At 35.3% G+C, this 14,623-nt stretch overlaps 1 protein-coding gene across 5 annotated transcripts in view; it reads right to left on the bottom strand.

Annotated features, from left to right (window-relative positions):
- CSNK1G3 (casein kinase 1 gamma 3) overlaps positions 1-14,623 on the bottom strand; it is a 94,563-nt gene that overhangs the window by 33,646 nt on the left and 46,294 nt on the right. For all 5 annotated transcript variants that reach the window (XM_012811498.2, XM_012811497.2, XM_012811499.2 and 2 more), the window contains exons 5-6: positions 7,064-7,212; positions 5,315-5,549 (exon numbers count right to left, since the gene is read on the bottom strand). In XM_012811498.2, coding sequence (XP_012666952.1) covers positions 5,315-5,549; positions 7,064-7,212 — 384 coding nt within the window. The remainder of the gene's footprint in view (positions 1-5,314; positions 5,550-7,063; positions 7,213-14,623) is intronic.

Below are 14,623 nucleotides of genomic sequence, written 5' to 3'. Positions count from 1 at the left end.
GTGGTGAGGACAGGTAACCGTAGAAAACTGGCTACGCTGGTGATACTTTGGAAAGAAACGGAAAGGGCGCGTGCAGCAATGCAGGTGGACACTTGGGCAACGTCACTCAAGCAGGAGTTCGCCATAATCTGAAGCGTCTGGACAGCAATGGTGACCACTCTGAGCGCCTCTTGTAATTGCAGAAGTCAAATGTGGCTTGTGTTCATCTTTTGTTATCAGTATATATTTAGTACTACCATTTGAATAACAGTTTTTCCCTTTCTTAAAATGTGTACACATTTTTTGGCACCCTCTGGAGTATGTAGGTAGGACACACACAGTACCTAAAAGTGAGAGGCAACACGGCTTAAGGCCAAAGGAACCACAGAAAAACATAAACTGCTAAAAATACAGGTAACATCTTCTCTAAACATATGTACATAAAGCTGTACATCCTGACACTAACTAATCATGAGAATACCACTACATAATAGTAATTAGACAAAAAATATTTACCATGAATTAACAAGAAAAAATCAATTGTGTTTAATATATTTTCTTTAAAAAAAAAAAAGGAAGTATGTGACACATTTTAGACTATTAAAATATAATTGTAAAAAAATGTAAAGACATGTTTTTAATTTTAAAAAGTTCTTTCAGAGTTTGATGCCCGTAGCACAGTGGTTACGGCACCAGCCACACTCACTAAGGCTGTGGGGTTTCATCCTGGCCCAGGCCAGCTAAACAATAATGACAACTGCAACAAAAAATAGGTGGGCATTGTGGCAGGTTCCTGTAGTCCCAGCTACTTGAGAATCGCTTGAGCCCAAGAGTTGGAGGTTGCTGTGAACTGTGACTCCACTGCACTCTACCACAGGTAACATAGTGAGACTCTATCTCAAAAAAAAAAAAGTTGTTTGGGTAGCTTAAAAGGGCATGCCTCCGGAATTTGGACAATTAAGCTAGAAATTGAATAATATGTATCCCGTCACAGAATGACAGCACAGGAAGTAGGCATTTTTGGAAGACCAGAATTCTCTGATTCCTTCTCCCCTAATTCACAGAGCTTATCTACCACTTAGAAGCTTGAAGTATCATTCTTCTACAGAACACAGATTTTACTAACACTTACAAAGGAACTCCCAATTTATGCCTCAAATCCTAGTCTGTTCTTGAATAATAAATAATAATTTAAAAATAAAAGCCTTGATTTTTATTTCCAGACTACTCACCAAAGAAAAACATAGAGCATTTACTGAATCTTAAATGACTCCAGTAAGAGAAGACATAAACGGGAGGAAAAAGTGATCCAAAGGAAGATTATAAAATGAAGTTCAAAGCTGCTGACAAGTCTTTAAAAAGATATTAAGAAGCAGACACTTGATTGGATCAGACACAAAAATAATAATTCAACATAAGTATATGAAAGCTTTCATTCAATAGACCAGGGAAATCCCTACCTGTCACGCACAACTTTACCAAGATTTTATCCTGACAGTGGCTTAATCAGAGATGAGAAAGGTATAAAAGGGAATCATTGCATACTACACTGCTTTCTGCACACAAATTGCCTAGTTAAGATCAACAGACAGCACAATAGAGATGCAAATTCCTACAGTGTGATTTTACACTGTTCTTCCTTACTATTATATTAGAAATATCTTTTACCTCTTTAACTCTGACACAGTGTTAGTTTCCAAAAGGGAAAACACTTTATAAACCCATACGATACTCCTCTGACCAAAGTCTCTACTTTGAAAAGTTTATAGCAAGCAAGAAGTCCTTGCAAGCACAACAGTGAATGAAGAAATGATGGGAGAACCAGTAAGGCTTTAAAAGCAATCACCAAAATCCAGAAAACCATAGCGAGTGGAAATTAGATACGCACAAATTAAAATCACCTTGAAAGGTAACGTTTTCTGTCCCTCTTTATCTCTTCCTGACTCCTCACAAAGTCAAGCACTCTTCAACTTAAAACACTACTAAATATTCTCTGTTCGCAGGCATCACAAACTCCAGAAAACCTGAATTCTTCAGCACTCAAATTCATATCACATTAGCTTCCTTTTTTAAAAATAAGAATTCATGTAAACTGTCAAATTTTTTCTCTGTTCATATTACTCATCGACTCCTGAGTTTTACATGAAAACTGAGAAGCAGGGCTTTTATAAACGAGAGAAAGGAAACATTAATGCTTTTGCTGTTTGCAGTGCTTGCCAAAGAAATACTTTTCTGTGTTCTTCCTGAAAGAGGAGTAAAAGAGATTACTGCAGTAGTTAAATGTCACTTCCCAAGCTCTGAAGACTTTCCCCAACAAAGACAAACATATGGGTCACTTTGCCATTTCTACAAATAGAATGCTTTTTACATCTACCATTGTTCAGATAAAGAACATTAGGCCCTAAAGGAAGTTGTGACTTCATGTTTCACAATAAAATAGTGGTGAACCTTTGTAAGTCGTTATAAAATAGTCTGTTAACAACTCCCAGGAAGTAAAAATTTCTCACAGACACCGTGCGTGTCCACACAAATATGCCTGGTCTTAACAGAAGGCACAATCCTGAGAGTAGTATATCTACCAAATCATCTTTTAAATTTATCGTGGAAGTTTGCTACTAAAAGGCACTCCCAGAAAATATTAACTGAATAAAATTTATGTTTTATAATTTTAGATGCTTGAAGCTTACTTTTTTAAAAAGGGCATTGGTCAGGCATTTCAGGCATCTGAAAAGGAAAAAATATCCTGAGCCTGCTACTCAGGCAGCTGTGGAGAAGGATGCCAAGGGCTATTCAGTGAGAGAAGCAGAGCAGGGGCTGCAGTGCCTACTGGGTCAACCTGGGGAGAATGGTCTGAGAAGCTGAGATTAGGAGCTGGAAGGGGACTAGCTGGCTTCTAAAGTCCTGTCCAGATCTGTGACTGTCTATTTTAAGGTACTGTTGAGCAGTGATGATGGATACACAGTAACTGGTTTCCACTTCTGTCTTAACTCCAGCTAGTGAGACATCAAGAACAGAAGTTTGTACTTCCTGTGATAAGCACATTGACCATGGCAAATTCAGTCAATCTAGGACTGAATTTTTTAAGAAACACACAAAAGTAATTCAAAGGGAGGAATATGATACCATAAAAAGAACTTTAAACACCTATCTCACAACATATAAGAAATCAATGATCACAGATATAAAGTAAGCTAGACTTCATAAATTGAATACGTTAATTGCTGCTAATTGCAGTTTTGCTCAGCAAAAGATACCTGGAAGAAAATATACACAATACATATATATGACAAAAGAATTATATCCAGAATATGTAAAGAACTCCTACAAATTCTAGAATATATAAAGAACTCCTACAAATTATCAATAAAATAATAAACATTTCATAAAAGAAGATATACAAATGCCAATAAATGAATGAAACAGATTAATGCACCAAAAACATTAATCACAGGGAAATAAAATATCACTACATACCCACTAGAATAGCTAAGATGAAAAAGACAGATGACACTAAATTTTGTCAAGAACGTGAAACAAATAAAACTCTCATTCATTCATTGCTGGTAGAAATAAAAGAAGATATAAACACTTCAAAGAATAGATAGGCAGTTTCTTACAAAGGTAAATAATACCAACTATATGACCCCACAAAAAGATTTACAAGAATGCCATCAAAGTTTTATTCACAAGTCCATCAATGTTAGAATGAAAGAAAGAACAATTTGTGGTATGTAATACTACTCAGAATTAAAAAGGAACAAACTTGCAACACAATAGATGAATCTCACCAATATTGTATTAAGTAGAACAAGCCAGATGATCTCATTTATATCAAGTAACAGAATCAGCAAAGCTAAGCTATGGTAAATGAAACCAGACCAGAGGCTGCTTCTACCAAAGGTAGGGACTGCCTAAGGGGAAAGATGTATATACCATATTATGGCACTGCCTACATGAAAAAGCTACGGTAATATGTAAGATGTGATCACATGTGACAGATGACAATGTTCTACACTTTGACAGTGCTGTGGGTTGCACAGTGTGTACACTCACCCATACTCACAAATTATACACGCAAATGTGTAATCTACTCAATGTAAATTTTACTTTAAACTAAGAAAAAGAACTCGTCAATAAAATAAAAATTACAAATATTATAATTCTAGTAGGCTTGCTTCACAAAGTGGTATTACTTGGCAATTCTGAAATTACTTCCTGAGAATTCTAGTAAATACAGTATTAGTAGTGATAGACTTCTCATTGTTGGTAAGTATATATGTATACATGGGAATTACTTTTTAATTACAAAGGGAAAATAAGAAACTTTTCAGGAAAAAACTGAGCAGACATCACCCTAAGCTAGAAATAAAAGGTGCTTAGAACCAAATGACATTACGTAGCACCTGACATGATGCACTGAGAACACATCATTTCTGTGATATTTGCACTAAAAAAGCACAGCCAAATCTAGTCAACAAAGAAACAACAGAACCATGACAGCGCCTGTGGCTCAAAGGAGTAGGGCGCCAGCCCCATATGCCAGAGAGGGTGGGTTCAAACCCAGCCCTGGCCAAATACTGGGAAAAAAAAAGAAAGAAAGAAAAAGAAAAGAAATAACAGGCCCAAACTGAAGACATTCCACAAAATAGCTGTGCCCTTCAAAATTATTTAGCTCATGAGCCATCAAGAAAGGCTGAGGAACTACCTGTTCCAGACGAAAAAAACTAAAGAGGTAAAACTAATAAATTAATATGTGATCCTGGGTTAGATCCTGAACCAAGTTAAAAACAAACAAACAAACAAAAAGCCCTCCAAGGTTGATATTATTTTATTCTTTTTACAAAGAGAAACCTTCTTAAAAAGGTTGAACAACTTGCCCAAGATCATACAGCTAGTATACAGGTAGGCCAGTATTAGAAGCCAGCTGTCCCTACCTCTGAAGTATATGCTTTTAGCATTATACTTGTTAGGCAGGTTGCTACTTCCATGGCAAGCCATATTAAAGAGTTATAGCCTTAATTAAAATTTTTCACATGCATTAAAACTCAGTTAAAATGATGCCCCTAACTGTATCAAAGTTGAACATTTCAAGTTACCATATATATCTAAAAAGGATAAAGCAAATGTAAGAATAGCTATCATTCATTTACAGTAACTTAAAGAGAATTTTATTATAATATAAATGAAAGCAAACTCTACGCAGATGTGATAAAATAAAAATCACAGTACAATCCATTGTAATCTGCAAGAACAGAACTGCATTAACAAATGATGACTCACAATGTTAGCACAGCTGCTGAATTCAAGCTTCCACACTTACGAAAGGTACACATACCTTTTCCTAAATGTGTGTTTATGCTCATGTATCGAGCTGTTCCTGTAAGGCTCTTGTGTTCTCTGTATGGGATGTGTTTCTTTGTCTCTGGATCAATATATTCCTTTGCCAAACCAAAATCTATAATATGAATGACTTGCTGGGTTTTGTTTCCCGGTCGTCCTATTAAGAAGTTCTCAGGTTTTACATCTCTGTATATCAAGTTCTTTGAATGAACATATTCCATGCGAGAAATCTCGGTTTAGAAAAAACAGAGAAGAGAAATTTTATTTTGGGCTTTGACTAGGCCAAGAAAGCATCATAAACGGAAGACAGAACTTTCACAATAAAAACAACATAAAAAAAAAAATCAGAAACTGTTTTCATTGCTTTAAAAATAACGTGTCAATTTACAGTTCCTTATATGTATTATATATACACACACATATAATATATAGTTTTATATATATATGTATATATAAACACACATGTCCAATTTTCATTAAAAATCTTGGCCTTTATTGTTACAGTCACTAAGAAATGAAAGTGTTTAAATTTATAAATTCCTTTCATATCCAGTAGGCCTGATTCAATCAGTACTTTCAGAGGACGCTACCACATAGAATCAAAAAGCTTTGAACGCAAAAGTACGTATAAGCAGACATATAAAGCTGCAATTTATTCTTCCTTATCAGTTGGATAATCAAGCAACTTTCATAATTATATTACAGAAGCCTAAGAGTCTAAACTGTTAAATAAAAACAATTAACAGCACCGTTCAGCATTTCTTTCATTTTCTCCTTTATAATTTGTTTTCTTGATTTTTTTTTCCTAGGTATTAATACTCAAGAAAAAGATCTTAAAATTAAAACAGTTAGGAATCCAACTCTAATAATAACAAAGTACACTGTTGCTTCACATACTGAGTAATGTTCACTGTACAAACTGCCAAAGAATAGAACATTACGAACAAGAAAATAAAACTGCTTCGTTTAGTGCTAACCGTGGCTAACAGTGTAATGTAAGCCTACAGTTCCACAGGCCATTCTAATTTGTTTAACAACTTCAGATCATATAATATATTCTACGACATACTTTTATTTAATGGTATACTATGAGCATTTTCCACATCATAAAATATTTATGGCTATCAATAATTTATTCAACTAACTCTGTTACTTCTGCACATTTGGGATGGTTCTTACTTTTCTTATAAACATCCTTGCACATACAGCATTAAATTCATCTGAATAGTTTCGCAGGATAAATCTGTAGGTGTGGAATTAATGAGTGAAAGGATAAAAGCAATTTTAAGATTTCTGCAGCATATTTCTATTGACATTTATTTCTAAAGTACCTTAACATCATCCTCTAAATTGTTATCCCATGGGTCCCCTAAAGTTTAAGTAATATTAAGCCTCTTTCATTTGTTTGTTTCTTCTTTTTCTAGGTCATAAAGTTTATTACTGAGACTAAAAGAGTTTTCTTTTGAATAATTCATCTTCTACATGAAAAAAGGTACCAGAAACACTTAACTCTCAAACTAACCATTCTCATCTTAAAGCAGTTAAGACCCAAATTTTGATACAAATAAAATAAACGTGACTCAGTTATTAGCATCCTACAAAGATAATATGAAAAGTACAAACATTTATACTGGGTCAAATGTACTGTAAGATAATACCCCCAAATTTTAGACTTTTAACATCAATTTATGACCAACAGACTATGCAATCATTCCAACAACTCCATACCCGCTGCTTTACTTACCAGTTGTATAGCTATCATGAGAACTGTTTTCAGAGAAAACGTCCTGTCACACAAGTCAAACAAGTCTTCCAAGCTGGGTCCCAGCAGTTCCAGCACCATAGCATTGTATTTACCACAAGGGCCAAAATAGTAAACTTGAGGTATGCCATCTGGGGGGAAAAATAGTCATTTAATAATTTCATCATCTTAAAAACTAAGGTTTTATTCACAGAAAATCCATGAATCCTTTTTTTTCAATTTTACAGTTTCAAGAACACCAGCCGCACACTCAAAGTTTCCTTGCCTCTACCTCCTCTGCAGGCTGGACGCCTCTATTGCTGCTCAGCAGACTCTTTTATGAACAGTGCACTTCATTGCTGCTCTCCTCCGCCTCACTACAGACAAGAACTAGGCAGGTTAGCCTTGTATTTCCATGGCCTGTAGAAATGCCTAGCACGGGAGGATTCCATCTTATGGAACAAGGAGTCACTGCTGTCTCTGATAACCCCGTGGTAGGCATACTACGAGATCACCCGCAAGTCCCATCTTCTTGTGTAATACACCCGGTATAATCCCCTCCTCTTCAATGTGGGCAAGATTTCTGGGGTTTCACACATTCAGCTAGGCTAAGTTATATGGCGGAGATGATAAAATCAAAGCTCCAATCTGCTGATATAAGTTAATCATAAAGAAGAGTATCCTGGTGAGCCTGACCTATTTAGGTGAGTCCTTTAAAGGAAGTCTGTAAGTCAGAGATCCTGGAACAGCACAGCGGCTCTCCTGTTGGCCGTAAGCAAAACAAACTGAAGACCCCAGTCCTATGGCTCTGGGGAACTAAATTTGTCAAGAACCTCTGAGCTTGGAAGAGGTTGCTGGGCCTCATATGAGATTGTAGTCCAACCTTACACCTTGATTTCAGCATGAGGAGACCCTCAACAGTGAACTCAGTTAAGCCAGGCCTGGACTCCTGACCTGGGAAATTGTGAGATTATACAGACTCTCATTACAAGCCGCAAAGCTGGCAATAATTCATTATGCCACCATTGTTAATGATCCCTGTAGTCAAGGGTAAACCCTCCTCATTTTTCCTTTAAAGACCCTGTTAGGCTCAACACTTAACACTGCATCTATTTACTGGTCATGAAAAAATGAACTTCTTCGACCAGAAATGTCCGAGGTTTACTTCCAAGTAATTTTTTTCAGTAATTTTAAAAGGAAGAAAAAACGAAAATATAATAAAGAATCTTCCCATGCTTTCTAATGAATAATTATTTTGGAAACATGTATCATTCTTCTCATTTACCCTATCACTTTGAATATAAATTTTTGCAGAAACAGAAAACACTAAACTAGAAACAAGGACAACTAGGTTCTTACTCTAACATTATCTAGTATTCACCAGCTGTGTGGCTAGCTTGACATTCAGCCTCTCCAATGGGCTTCAGTTTGGTTATCTACACTAGTAGTTTGGGTAAAACCATTGTTTCCCAACGGTGAATATGACTGAGGCAGCACAATATCTGGAGGTGGGAAGGGAAGATAGCTGGTGCATGGGAATGGATCCAAGTTCAAATCACATAATTTGGTCACCACTCTAGAAACAAAAATGTTGATATAGTCTCACATATAAACTTCAATACTCCCTGCAAACACACAAATGCACACGCGCACACACAGACACACTCATTACACAGACACACACACTCATCACACAGACACACACACTCATCACACAGACACACACACTCATCACACAGACACACACACTCATCACACATGCCTGTTCTATCTCCCTTGCCACCAGGAATCATTATCTTGGTGTGCGAATTTATATCATAGGCACTCTTATCACGTATATATCATATCTACCCCTCACATGTGTAAAAGCAGAGAAAAGCTTCAGAAACAGATAATGAGAGGTTCATTAAGTTTATTCCTACTCTGAAATCCTGCTTTTACTATGCTATATACATTAAGAGCCTGCAGCTGTAATTAAGATATATCAACAGCTTTTAACTACTAAGCTTTCAAAATTCTTTCTACCATGCTTTTTTTTCCCTATGAGCCACTGAAAGTTGTTAAATTTATATGTTCTCAACTTAATAACCTCCAATAAATTATTTCTACTCTATACCTTGTTACTTCTGACGTAGGGTGCAAGGAAACCAGACCATCAAGGCTTATTAGAACTATAAACAGAACATAAAAATAAACAGGTTTTGAAGATCTTCACTGAAAAGACTATCAAAGGGATGCTCTACTCCCTTCTGAGATACCGTCTACATTCTCCCCTAGTTAAAGTTGGGAATAAAGTTACTGAGAAATGATCTCTAAGCAAGATAACAATATGTTTTGGTTTATTAAATGACTGGAGTGTTTTCCAAATGTTTTCAAAAGTTCTAAAATTGGAAAACCACTTAAGGAGTTTTGTAGTCTCAATTCATTCACCAAATCAGCAAATACTTACTGAACGCCTACTACATCCTTACAGGACGGGGTTGGGCATTATGAATACAAAAGGGAGCAAGCCACTGTAAGGATGTATTAACATGCAAAAATCCACCAGTGTAATTAATCATAATAACAGAATACATGTAGAAAACCATAAGATCATCTCAATAGATGCAAAGAAAGCATCTGAAATGAACTCGGAACAAGTTTGGAATAGAGGTTCCTAAATTTGATGAATGGCATCTATGAAAAGCCAAAGATTAAAAAAAAGCTACCAGCTAACATCAGAGTTAATGATAAAAGACTAAATGCTTTTTGTCTTTCCATTTATGATCAGGAGTTAAAAAAGGATGTCCACTTTTGCCTCTTCTATTCAACAAGGCAATGAAGTAAGAAAAAGAAAGAAAAAGCTTTCTCAAGAATGAATGAACAGACACTATCACTTCAACAAAACTGACAACTATTTACTCCTAATAATTAAGTTCAAGATTTCAAGCAATAAGTTAAATTTTGTAAAATTTCTATCTGCCATGATGACTTTAACTTAAAAAAAAAAAAAACAATTTTCCATGATGATATTGTGGTGATGTAACTATTATGATTTAATTTGGGATAATGAGATGTATCAATATTTGAAATACATGCATAACTCGGCAAAACAGTATTTTCCAAAAAAACAATGCAGGCAGTTACAAAAATCACACATGGGCAAATAATCTATTCCAAGTACAATGAGAAAAGTTTTCTGATATGACTTCTAACTCCATACTGTGGCTAACATTTAAGAAACTATCACATATCAAGTTTTGGTACAGTATCAAAAGAATCTTCATAATTTACAAGTCAATAACTTTGTTTCTCAAGACTAACAAAGTTATTAGTTAAACTGCTGAGGAGATTATCAAGTGGTATACTTTCAGAGGAAAAGTACCTCATCCTTTTCAAAGTAAGCAAAAGTATGCATACAATAAAGTTCAAGCTGCATTGTTCCTGTAAAATAAAAACAGCTGGCAAGTACCTAACATCACCAACTCTAGATGGATGGGACAAATTATCTCATGCCCATTCTGCGGAATACAATGCAGCCTCTATGCGCTTTTGGAGATAATTAAAAGAAAAACTTTTCCTATCTATCTCTTATAATACTGCTGATTAAATTTTATGTTTACAACTATGCTTTTTTTTAATGGTAACAGGGTCTCACTCTGTTGCCCAGGCTTAGAGTATGTGGCTCATCACAGCTCACTGCAACCTCAAACTCTAAGGGTCAAATGACCCTCCTAGTCAGCCTCCCAAGTAAGTGGGACTGCACGTCCACCATCATGTCTGGCTTATTTGTGTTATTTTTAATAGCAAGAGGGTCCTGCTATGTTGCTCGGGCTGGTCTCAAATGCCTTGCCTCAAACGTTCCTCTGGCTTCAGCCCCACAAAGTGCTAGGATTAATAGACATGAGACAGCACTTGGCATACTTTTAAAATAAAAGTATTTTCAATGAGTCATTAAACATGCATAGGACTAGAAAAGATACTAGAAGGAAAAAAACTAGAAAGCTACCAGGGACTAGTGGAAACACAGCTGATTTCTACTTTCACCTTTATACTTTGGGGACTCTTCCCAATTTTTATGAAGAATATATGCCACTTTTGCAATCAGGAAAAAAATGCACATTTTAAAATTTTTTCTGGGATTGCAAAGAACTTGAATTCGAAAAATATTTAAATCGAACTATAATTTTATTTCCCAAGACAAGTCTAGACAGCTTTTTATCACTGAGCAAAGAATTAAATTGTTGAAGAGTTAGGAAGAGTTGCAACTAACAGAGGTTGGGGCAGGAAATACTCTAAGCAAAAAACCAAAACAAAACCACCACACCAACATCAGTATGGTAGGCAAGACAAGGTAGAGATTTTTTTTTTTGGCAGAAGGAGCAATAAGGGGAAAAAGGGCAAGAGAAGAGAGGTTCAGAAAGAAGGCAAGAAGAAAGAGTAATGGAGAGGTGAGGACACTAGTGATGTCTACTGATCAAATGTGTGGCTACTCAATTGTGTAAGTACAACTCGACTCATGGGCAAACATCAAGCCTTTGCATGTCTATGTTCTTATACCTTCCTTCATATTTCAACCATAAACACATACTCCACCTACTGCCAATGGTTCTATAATTACTTTCAGTTGAGACTGCTATAAAAAGTATTCAATGTGAATACATGAGTGTTAGTTCTAATAATGTCCAATATCCCTAATTTTCAAGAATGCTTATTAGCTTCCCCATTTTCAAGAGAAGTCTGTTTTTCCAAGAAAAGCTCAAGTATGAGTAAGAATACAAAATTCACATATTTGAAAATAAGTCTTAACCTTACTCCCCCAAAATTCACTTTACTAAATACTTCCTCTTATATTTCAGTATTCCATTTAAGTGACAAACAAAACATAACACACAGGAAGTCTTAACACTATTAAAGTACTGCCTGGTACTACCTGTCAGGTCTCAAAGTACTTCAGTTTTTACAGGTGGGCATTAGTTAAGCAGTTCATCGAAAGAAATATTATCACGATGCATTTCATAGTAACAATATCACAATCGCTTTCAGGTCCAGAATTGTTCATGTAAAATGTTAAACAGGAATAATTAGAGCCAAAGCATCAACATACTTATTAGGAAATTTAAGCTTCACAGTTCTGGTTAAGAAAACCTAAAATGTGGCTCAACACCTGTAGCTCAAGTGGTTAGAGCACTGGCCACATACACCAGGGCTGGAGGGTTTGAACTCAGCCCGGGGCCAGCTAAACAACAATGACAACTACAACAAAAAAATAGTCAGGCATTGTGGCAGATGCCTGTAGTCCCAGCTACTTGGGAGGCTGAGGCAAGAGAATCACTTAAGCCCAAGAGTTGGGGGTTGCTGTAAGCTGTGACGCTACAGCACTCTACTGAGGGCAACAAGAGAAGACTCTGTCTCAAAAAACAAACCTAAAATGAGATTAAAAATACTAAGTAAAGAATTATCACACAGGCTGTACTCATTTTCAGAGAAGTTTCATGTAAAGGCATTCTTAACTTCAGCACAAATGCTTATACTCCTAAGCCAACAATTCTCAACATGTGGCATGAAGACACCTGGAGACAGAGGTGGTCCGTGAGAGCCTTTCAAAGGGTCAGTGATACTAAAATTATCTTACAGTAAGGCAAACACGTTATTTATCTTTTTCAATCTCAAGCTCAAACAAATGAACAGTCTAGTTTTCCAGAGACTACAGGACATGCGCCATCACAACTGACTGAATACACATGAAGATATGGAAATCTACCTATTTGCTATTAAGTCAGACATTAGAGTCGCTAAATACCTAACACAATGCTACTTTTCTCACTTTTTTTATTTTAAAGTACACCAACAAAATTGATTTTGATTTTAAAATGCTCGAATTATTTTTATTATTTTAAAATCAGTTAATATAGGAACATTTTTTATATTTCTCTTTTAATTTCTAATATGGCAAATATCAATAGCTGTAACTCACAATAGCAAAAGCTCTAGATCCTCAAAATGTTCAAGAATATAAAAGGATCCTAAGACCTAAAAGTTCGAGCACTTCTGTCCCAGCTGAATAGTAAGCACTAATGTGATCATGATGGACTTGGTAACAGTCCCTCTGCTAAGAGATCGTAATATCTGCATTTATTAGTAATCAATGGTAAATTCCACCAATTTACTAATGGTAATTTCTACCAATTAACCCCTCAAAAGGCGGTTAAATAAGTCACTCCATAAGAAAAAGGGAACTGTCCTTCCTATAATTTTATTTACACACTTAGAAATTTCTAAAGTACAAAGAACATTAAAAAGCAACAACACCTACACACAAGTAAAAGTTTTAATGTTACAAAAACCAAAAGAATTTATTATCTTCTTTGAGCCTAAATAATTGAGTAAAAATGGACTAGATCATTCTTACCCCTACTCACTAAGGTACAGACCTTCTCCCAGTGTCTTACATTACACTTAAAGCAAGATAAATAGGAAATTATCATTTAATTTTTCATGGACTTTTATTTTCATCTTTTTACTATTACATAGGGAATTACAAAAATGATGCAGTACTTAAGAAAATTAAGTCCCTTATCTGCCATTTAGTATTCTCTATTCAAAGGTACCATTTAGTTTTTAAGATTCTTACTTGATGAATTAATCACTAAAACTTGTACAATTACCACACAACACACAATTGTCCTAAAACCTGTACCATAAAAGCCAAACCAAAACCCTAATTACTTAACCTTTCTCTCTTACTGATAATGCGCAGCATTTCTTAAATGTACACATTCTCCTTAAACTAGAATGTTAACAGAAAAACTTGGTATACTTCTATACATTTTGATAGTAGTATAAATGTCCATATACACTACCATATAAATTTATGTTCAGCAAGACAAAACTTAGAGAAATTCCCATACAGAGAACTCTAAAAAAAATTACAAGCGTTATGTACTTTTTAAGATGCCTTCTAAAATCAACAAAGACAGAAAAAGGGATTCTGTTGGTTGTCTGGGCTTCGAGTAAGTCTACACTAATGAGTAACTCACCCATATGGTACTATTCATTGTTTTTGTTTTTGTTTTTGTTTTTTCTGTATAAAACATATATCTTTATTAAATTTCAAAAGAATTGCTAAATAGTATATAATGGTTACATTTGTTTTTATGCACTGCACTAGGAACTTTACTGGGTGGTATCTCCATTATTTCTTATCTTCACAGTACGCACTTAGAGAACAAGTTGAGAATTATAAGACTGCTCAAGGTCAAAGACAGTCAAATAGAAGCAGTATTTGGATATGAACTGTCTTTCTCCCAAACTCATATCTCTTCATGTAAGGTGCTATAAGTGTTTTCATCCTTTAACCAGAAACTTATTGGGTGCCTTGCACACAAATGACTTCTGACAGTATTAGGAGAATTAAATTTATAACAGTATTCCAGGAAGAAATTTTGTGGATGTAGCAAATGACATTACAGAAATACAAACAAAATATTTCTGGGGTTCCAAAGAAAATATTTTCACCTCTGACTGGGGCACATACTTTTGCTTAAAGACAATGAAAAGCATGAAGTCTATTTGGCAAAACAC

This window comes from Otolemur garnettii, unplaced genomic scaffold (assembly GCF_000181295.1).
Source record: "Otolemur garnettii isolate 467f Iridium unplaced genomic scaffold, OtoGar3 scaffold00160, whole genome shotgun sequence".
Taxonomy (NCBI): domain Eukaryota; kingdom Metazoa; phylum Chordata; class Mammalia; order Primates; family Galagidae; genus Otolemur; species Otolemur garnettii.
This window is presented reverse-complemented; position numbering and strand designations above follow the sequence as displayed.